The 8969-nt window shown below is 45.1% G+C and overlaps 1 protein-coding gene across 7 annotated transcripts in view; it reads left to right on the top strand.

The window, feature by feature from the left end:
* Positions 1–5531, top strand: part of RNF213 (ring finger protein 213) — a 122208-nt gene extending 116677 nt beyond the window's left edge. For 6 of the 7 annotated variants that reach the window (XM_058561811.1, XM_058561817.1, XM_058561815.1 and 3 more), the window contains 5 exons: positions 461–538; positions 1120–1314; positions 1782–1871; positions 1963–2141; positions 3451–5531. In XM_058561811.1, coding sequence (XP_058417794.1) covers positions 461–538; positions 1120–1314; positions 1782–1871; positions 1963–2141; positions 3451–3604 — 696 coding nt within the window. In that variant the 3' untranslated portion in view covers positions 3605–5531. The remainder of the gene's footprint in view (positions 1–460; positions 539–1119; positions 1315–1781; positions 1872–1962; positions 2142–3450) is intronic. The other variant, XM_058561818.1, reaches the window with a different exon arrangement.
* Positions 5532–8969: the final 3438 nt, after the last annotated feature.

An 8969-nucleotide genomic window follows, 5' to 3' on the forward strand; every position in this document is an offset into this window, starting at 1 on the left:
CAAAGATATTGTACTTTGGTATATTTATTCTCCCTTACTGCCCACAGTTGTGCTGTGAACTGTTTGAGCCCAAGGCTGTTTTTAATTCAGCTGCTATCCCTGTTGTCTAGCAGCGTGACCGCTTTCTTCATAGTCTGTGCTTAATAGTAGTTGAGTGAATGCACGAATGGTTGGTCCTCACATACCTGTTTCCCTGGCGGTCCACAAGCCTGCAGTATCCTTCATCACAGAATCCGCCTGGCCACCCAGGCTAGGCTGGCTTCCTTGTTGTGTTACTGTTTCCACAGACTGTGTTTCACCACAGACATGACATGGCAACAGAGAGCTGCACACTTTGCCCGGTGATGCACTGAACATCACGGTGCTACAGTTGAGTTACTGCTCAAGAGTATACTTGTCATCTGATGGAAACTTCCACAATGGATTCAATTTCCAAAGACTTTTTTTCTTTTCAATTTAGGGAATACCCACTTTGGTATACAGACGTGACTGGAACTACGAACATCTCTTTATGGGCATCAAGAACAAAATGCCACAGGTGATCATGATAAACCTTATCATTTGCACGGTGCTTTGTCTCATCAGAGTGCTTTCGTTCACATTAGGGCTGTTCCACTCTCACTCCAGGCGTTTGCTATGAGGACCAAAGAGTTTCAGTGGCCTCCCTAAATTCCCTGATCCCAATGCTCTTTCCAAAGGGCAAGCGGGACATGAAATCAGCAAAAGTTTTCTTGTTGAGTATAAACAGATTGAAATCTTGTGGTGTTAGTTTCTTAGCAATCACGTCATGACCGTGTATCCTGATGTGAAAGGTGCAGAGAACTTATTTATTCCTGCTCTTTTGATTTGTGCACGTGTGTGTGTGTATGCGCGCGTGTGTGCGTGCATCCGTATGCATAGCCTTACAAAGTTGCTCTGAGGACTCAGTGAGGTCATACCTATTTCCGTAAAGTGTCTGGACTATTGCTGACACTTAGGAAGCACTGCATGTTAACAGTTGTTATCAGAGAGTTTGTCCCATCTTGTGGCCTCGGCAGTGAAGAAGGTAAGCGCTCTTACCAGGTAGCAATGCACAGGAAACCCCACCCATGGACCCCTGTCCTGCCTTTGATTTCCTAGAACCCCCTCCCCAACGCGGTCATCAGCGCCATCAGTGGACAGCTGCAGTCCTACAGTGATGCCTGTGAAGCTCTGTCTGTCATAGAAGTCACTTTGGGGTTTCTGAGCACGGCTGGTGGGGATCCGAACATGCCCTTGAATGTGTATATACAAGACATGCTGCGAATGAGTGATCAGATAACGCTGGTTTTAAAGGTGGGTCTTGTGTTAGATTTCAGAGGAAATCAGCATTGCTCCATACCTTCATCTCCCCACTTCCTACTAGGAATACCGCCATTCAGGGCGTACCCATCTAGGCAGCCCCTGGAAAGGAGGCGGAGTCAAGAACAGCCCCTCACCCAGCCAGTCCTCAGTGTAAACAGAACACACTCTGGCGGTAAAGACAGAGATGCATTCAGAACCTAAGAATCTGGACAGAGGGCCACAGACATGACTGAGGACATCAGCCAGCTGCTGGCTGCATGATGTTAATGGACTCTGAGGTGCTGCAGGAGGGAGAGGATTTCAGAGACATTTTAAAGATGAGGCAGGTGAATTAGTGGATGGAACAGAGACGACCTCCATAATGAGGGAAATGGGAAAGTAAGGGCAGGAGTGAAATCAGGGCCTGCATGGGCGGCACTCAGACTCGCTCCTATGCCGGCATTCTCTTCCTGTTTCAGGACTTACACAGATGTCAGTTAAGACACGTCATTGCCCTCTGGCAGGTCCTCTCTGCTCATAAGTCCGAACAGCTGCTGCGCCTGAAAAAAGTGAGTCTGGCCCCTTCCCCTCCACCTGGAGCGAGGGAGCTGCACTCTCTTCCCAAGCTTCCGTGTTTCGTTTGTTCGTATTTCGTTTTAGGAGCCATTTGGGGAAATCAGTTCAAAGTACAAAGTCGATCTCAGCCCAGAGGATGCTAAGCTCCTCATCACTTTCCTGAATCACATCAGCCTGGACACCTTTCTCCTGGAGCTTCATGAAATGATGATCTTGAAACTGAAGAACCCCCAGACTGAGGAGGATTTCAACCCTGAGTGGAGGTACGGATTTGCAAACCTGTTGGACCAGGCGCACACAGAAGGTTCTGCCATAGCTCTTGTGACCCTCCCTAGACGGGAAAACAGTTATCTTACCACAGAGTTCTGTTTCCTGCTGTTTGACCATTACCAGGCCACCTGAAGACTGGCTTTTTGGGTTTTAATCTCTACTGGATTTTTTTTTAATAACTACACAGTCATATATTCTCATTATAACAAGTGGATTTATTATGTCAAAGAGATGTGCATTTTAAGTTTGATAGAAAAAGCTGTGCCAAAGTATGGTGTATGAGAATACCAGCACTAGATATGGCCCATCTTTTGCATTTTTGCTGATCTAATGGCCAAAAAATGGCATCTCATTTTCACTTGTATTTCCCTATTTACTGGTGAGGCTGAAGACACTTTTCTCTTTATCAGCCATTTGTATATTCCTCTGAATTACCTCTTGATATGCTTTGGTTCTTTTTCTTTTGGGCTGTTTATCTTTTTCTTAATCTTAAAAGATATTAATCTTTTACCTGTTATGTTGCAAATGTCTATCTCAGTCTTTAGTTTTATGAGGCCAAATAAGACAGAATTTTCCTATGAGGCCGCTATAGGAAAATATGCCTATAAAGGTCTTCCTTATCCCAAGGTTATAAAATATCCTCCCATGTTTTCTTCTTGTGCTTTTATGGTTTATATTGTATGTTTGTTTTGTTGACCAATTTATTTTTATGTGTTGTGTAAGGTAGAGATTTAACTTTACTCTTTTTCTAGATAGTCAAACTCCAGTTTTCCTCACCAATACACTTCATATTTGCTATTTTCTTCTATTTTGCTATATGTCACATACGTGTATATGTGTATATTCTTTGAACTTATTCAACAAGTCTTTACTATCCTGGACTTTCCGTGTAAGGAAAAAAGATCCCTTTCCTAGAGAATTTATAGTCTTTGTTAATACAAAACATGAAATGGAATATAAGCTTTTTTTGAATGATGAGGCCTTGTTTTTTATATAGCAGATCATATTTCTAGAGTGCTTATAATCATCTGACTAGGCCCTTACCAAGGTCAGCTCCATTCTGTAGGGTTTGTATACCACTGTGTGGGAAGTAGCAGGTATGTACTAGAACCCTTGAACCCAGGATTTTAGTCCCAGTTTAGCAACTCAGTAGTTGACTGACTTTAATATGACCCTCAGTATTTCTGGTCTTAATGAGCACTTTGGTTCTGTTGATGACTTGAAAAAGTGACAGCTGTTGGGTCTCCTTACATTGTATAGAAGACTGTTTTAAATGCTCTCTCTTCTTCCTTGGTTTTTCAGCCTGAGAGACACTCTAGTAAGTTACATGGAAACGAAAGAGAATGAAATTCTTCCTGAAGTGGAATTTCAGTTCCCAGAAAAGATACTGCTCTCCAATTGTGTCTCTGTGTGGAAAATGGCTGCTGAACTGAAATGGGATCGACAAATGAGATAGACTAATTTCCTCAGCACTGTCTCTGCTTAAGACGGGGCGAAAAGGCTCTTTCCTCCTCACCCATGGGATGGGCTCCATCGTGGACTGTTGCCTTTGTGAGTGCTTAGAAGGAAAGCTGTTGGCATACCGCTAAACTGAAGACCAAGATGTGCTGTACTGGCTGACAGCTTTTTGAGAGCCAAGCTGTTTCAAAAACATGTGTATATTCCAGAACTTTCTCATCATATTACAAATACTGTTCATTAGGTAGTGAGAATTGAAGATTACATGAAATGGGAATAAACCACCTTCCTTTACATTCCAGGGGAGACCGAAAACGCAGCTTCTCAGCTTCACATGTAGGAGTGGCCTCTCAGGCCTCCCAGCCTCCTAACATGCACACACCCAGCCACCAGGCCCTCTTCCTCTGACTGCCACACAGAGGGAGGGAAATGGGGTTATTAATTTTTGCTTCTTTTAGTTTTTTCTGATTTATTCTGCACTCACAGAAGAGAAGCTGTCTTTCTTCCATTCCTTTAAATTCTGAGTATTGCACAAATATTTCTAGGTTTCCCAGAAGATGTAAAAAAGTGCCAGACTCTTTTTTTTTTTTTTTGTCTTCTCACAAATACAAGACAAGTCTGGGCATTCTGTGAGTGCCTAGAGGCCAAACTAACCAGACCTCACCCAGGTTCCCCTTAATGAGTCACTGCCAAATTTCTAGGGTCAGAGCCAAAAAGCTCTCATTGTGAAGAGCACTGGACTAAGAGCCAGGGACACTTTGGGGTCTTAGTTTCCTCATCTATAAGATGAAGGGACTGGAGTGATGGTCAAATTTCCTTCCTATTCTAGTAGATTCTAAATGAAAGTTTGTCAGTGTAAACTTGGATCAGAGGCATGGTTCCAGCATTCCTGTGGGAAGTTTGTGACTGTCTAGCATTCTACCAAATAAACATGTGGTCTTAGTGTGATCTCAAGTTCCCTAAGTGTATGAATTTCTGGTCTTTTCTGTCTGGGTCTCAGCCAAGGCATAAAAACAGACTCAGAGAGTATATAAAACCATTTAAGTTTCTGAAAAAGGTACACGAATAGTCAGCTAGCCCTGATCATGTGCTGATTTTCTCACTGTGGGTGTTGTGTCTTTTTTTTCAAACCTACTTGGATACTTGTGACCTCTCTGGACTAATCCCTATTCCTGGGTAGCTCAACACCCATTAGCACTGAGACAACAACTGTTTACAAGTCAGGGGAAAATGTCTTTAAGAGACATTCTAAATGAGTTAATGACTTAATCAACTTGAAATTGGGCCCATGGGGTGAGAACATGCTTGCCAAGAACACCATGGACACCTTAAGCACCACTGGAGGGAGCTGCAGAAGGAACTGCAGTCCATTTTCATTATTTTGTTTTTTATTCCTAGTGTTTGATAAAGGAGAGTGCAGTGATCGAGACCCCCTCGGTGATTCACTTGATACGGTATTCACTTGCATTTGGTAATCTATGATTGTTCAATCATTCTAGATTATGCAAAGGTACTCCCTCACCAACATCCTGCATTGCCCATTTAATGGATGTTGGGGTGGGGCTTGCTTGTTCAACTCTTCAACTTGCACCGGGAACTCCTTTGATACCTCAGAGTTGGGATGGAGCTGGCCTGGCCATCAGGTGCTGCTCTGGTTCCTTCCTGTGCCACACCTTAGCAGGTGGGGGTCAGATGTCAATCTCTTGCTGTGAGGACCTTTTTTTTTTCTGCTGGGAATTTTCTCCCCACTTTTATGAAGGTTTTTTTAATTAAGATGTTGTGTATGCTATGCTTTCAAAGCCTTAACTGTCATTATCTAGCATTATCTTGTTGTTTGTACAAAGACAGACTGGCCTAGCACAGGCAAATGTAAATTTTATTATATTTGTCATTCCTGTTGTAATAAACTTGAATTTTACTGCTAAGGAATCCTTCTCTTTGGAGGCAGAGCTTCTATTTATGGCAAATAGACACCAACTAGGGTTTTGGGAATGGTTTTGTTTGTTTGTGGAAATGTTCCTGTAGAGGTTTCCATAAAGTAGAAGGTTCTAGAGAGAAAACGTACACTCGGGTTTAGAATATGAGGGCAAACTTCTCTTCTGGATGAAATGACAGCAGAATGAGGATCCACAGTGGAGTTCACCACCCCTCCCCAGTCACCAGTCTTGGAGGCCTCAGAGGGGTGTCTGCCCATTCCTGCCTAAAGTGGCTTCACTGGAAGACAGCAGAGCTCCAGCCAACAATGAGTAGGAGCTAACCCTCTGTCAGTGGGTGGGGTTGTGGGGTGGGGAAAACAGCTCCTCAGTAAAAGGAAGTAAAGGTAAGGGAGAGAGAAATAGTATGCTTCCAGCAGCCCACTTATGTTCAAGTGGCAAAATACCACTTTTGGGGAAAATTGCATTTTCCCTTCCAAAAAGAAAAGTCTCCTCCAGAAGAGAAGCCTGTGGTACAGAACTATAGCTGGGAGAGATGTGCTGGCTTACAAAGGAAGACTTGCACCCTGCTGCCAGACTCATCTTCCTCCCCGTAGTTTCTAATTCAAGTCCACCAAGCCTCCATTTCCTCAGTATCTCATCACCAATCCTAACCTTCCTCTCCCCACCTCCTCTTCATTCTCGTTTCCATTCACAGTCATGAAACCTGGAAACAGCCATTGATGATTAAGCAGCTAGTAACTATGGGGGATTGGAATTTGCCACCTCAAAATATGTCTCTGCCTGAATGACATTTTGACCACCACCCCCACTAACTAACCAAAGGAGTCTGGGATGGGAGGCCTGCCCCCAGAACAGGCCATCACCATAGACATCTCCGGGTACCTGGATGGGTCACGCTAAGCCCATTCTTAGTTCTGGTTACCCTTTCTAGGAGATATTTACATTTGTAAAGAAAATCTCCATTTGTAAAGGTATCTTCTTCCTTGTACCAGGAACAAGGGGGGATGGCCTTACCTAGAAACTCATCAGAACAGAAGGCGGAAGGTGAAAAGGCGAGATAAATCTGCGTGATAAACTTACCCACCGTTAACTGTGCTGTTTAGGTAGTATGCTATCTGACTCCCACTAGGTTCTTATAGGTACCATCCCCTGTAAGAGCCAGGGTCACCACGATAATGGGTGTTTGAGCCATTTTTTTCAGGAACTGAACCCCTTGTCCACTTCAGGCTGGATTGTGACCACCAACCCATCAACTGAGCCCAGGCAGACAAGTGTCTAATAAGCGACCTTTTGACAGCAAGAGGTGGAAGCTCCACCCTCAGGGCATGCTAATGCCGCCATTCTGTGAACATGCGTCCTATGAACAGGCATGAAGGCTGACTACGCTTGCGCAGATCATCAATTACCTCATCTCTCCTCACCTCCAATCATTTCAGACCACCTTGCCCTCTACCCCATAAATATCCCTAAGGCCCTATTTTCGGGGAAGCGGATTTGAGATTCATTCTCCCGTTTCCTCACTTGGCTGCTGTGTGATTAAACACTCTCTCTGCTGCAATCTCGTCATCTTAGTGTTTGGCTTTCTGGGCGGCGGGCAAAAACGGACCTGGCGCAGTAAGAGTCATTCGTCTGGACATTCCCCTATTGCACGGTCTTCCTGCTTTCAGCCCAGGCAGAAACAGTCACTAGGTTGGTGGTGACTTACCTGAAAATTTTCACAACTGAGCACGGTCTCCTCCCCTTTAAGACCGTACTGTGTGTGTAAATTATTTACCTTCATTAACAGCTGTAGGTTTCCTTAACTGAGACAGTCATGAGCTATTTCTGTTATTCCTACAGACAATTACAGCCTAGAAACAAACTTGCAATGATAAACAATCATCGTGAAGAAAACATCAGGTCAAAGAGCCCTGCGTGGTAGGTAAAGCTACCTATGTCCAGCCACACATGGGCACTACTACATCTCTGACCAAAGGCGATAGGTGCTAAGTGTACAGTTGCTGTGTCAGCTGGGCCTGGAGAAAGACTAGATGGGGAGGCGGAAGGAGGAAACCTGAGGCTGGAGCTGAACAGCAATCCATCTAAACCAAGATTAGCATTTATATTGCTTTCTGCATTTTCTAATCCCTTCTGGTCACTAATTAAGCCTATGCTCAAACATTATGAATCCCGTTTCCAACTGTAAAAACAAGCACCAGAAAAGTGCTTTCTCCCAAGAAAGCAAACGCTGGCAGAATTCATACCTTATCAGACTCTCTGAAGTGTATTTTGGGGACAGCAGGACCCTGCCTTCTGAGGAGGTGGAAGCCATCAGGGGCAAGAGCAGAGTGAAACTAGAGGGGCAAGGGCTCTAGCCAGAGCAACTGCAAGGGGCCCCAGGACTTCCCACATCCTACAAGAGCCTGCCTTCAACCCTGCTCTCCTTCCCTTCACACCTACACTTGCTAGGAGTGCCCCAGTCCCCAGCATTCCCTCCGATTATCACACCTGTACCCTGAAGCACAACAGAACCGCAACCCAGCACACAGCTACTTCCTCAATACCCACTCACTTCGTCCCCATTGCCACAGGCCCATGAATGACTCCCAGTTACCAAACCCAAGCATCTCTTTGTCCCGATGACTCTGTAACATGACAAGGCTGACAACACAGCCCTGACGGACCAGAGTAAATCTTGGCTGGCCCATTTGCCAGCTCTAAGACCTTGTGCAAGCCACTTGACCTTTTATGCTTCAATTTCCCCATCTGTAAAACACTCTCAGTGCTGTGGTGAGAAAAAAGTGCAGGTAAATGCATGAGCATGCTGCCTGGATGCAGTGGGTGCTCAAGAAACGGTACCCATTCCCTCTCCCAGCTGAAAACTCACTCTCTCTCAAGGTGCCACCAGTGGTCAAATGCCATACCAAACCTTTCCTGAATCTCAGACTCCAATCCTCGTCTTCCGTATTTTCCTCTTGAGATCTCTATCCAGACTACATCACTTGTCCATATACTTCTCTTGAGTTCCCCTAGGATATAAACCACGGGTGAAATCGCTGCAGGTGAGCCTCACTGGCTGCCCTGCAGCACCTCAAGACCTTTACCCATGCTGATCACTTTTCCTGAAATGCTCTCGCCTCCTCGCCCTTCAGTGTCCTCTTAAATACCATCCCTCAGAGAGGCCTTTCCCACCCACAGTTTCAAGTGGGCTTCGGTTTCACTTCTCTTCTAGCATTCAGCACAACTGCAGTCACACCCTGAGGCAAGTGGAACCCCAGCATCCAGCACAATGCCTGGCATGAAGAGAGCATGGAACAAATATTCGTTAAATTGACCCATTCGGGGTAAGAGTCCATGTTCCAAAGGCAGTCCGTGTTTGTTCTGGTGCGTAAGGCTTTCTGCCCAAGATCCACCCAGATTCGTGGGTCTGCCCCTCTAAGGGCTGTG

The sequence above is a fragment of the Diceros bicornis genome, chromosome 18, assembly GCF_020826845.1.
Source record: "Diceros bicornis minor isolate mBicDic1 chromosome 18, mDicBic1.mat.cur, whole genome shotgun sequence".
NCBI lineage: Eukaryota > Metazoa > Chordata > Mammalia > Perissodactyla > Rhinocerotidae > Diceros > Diceros bicornis.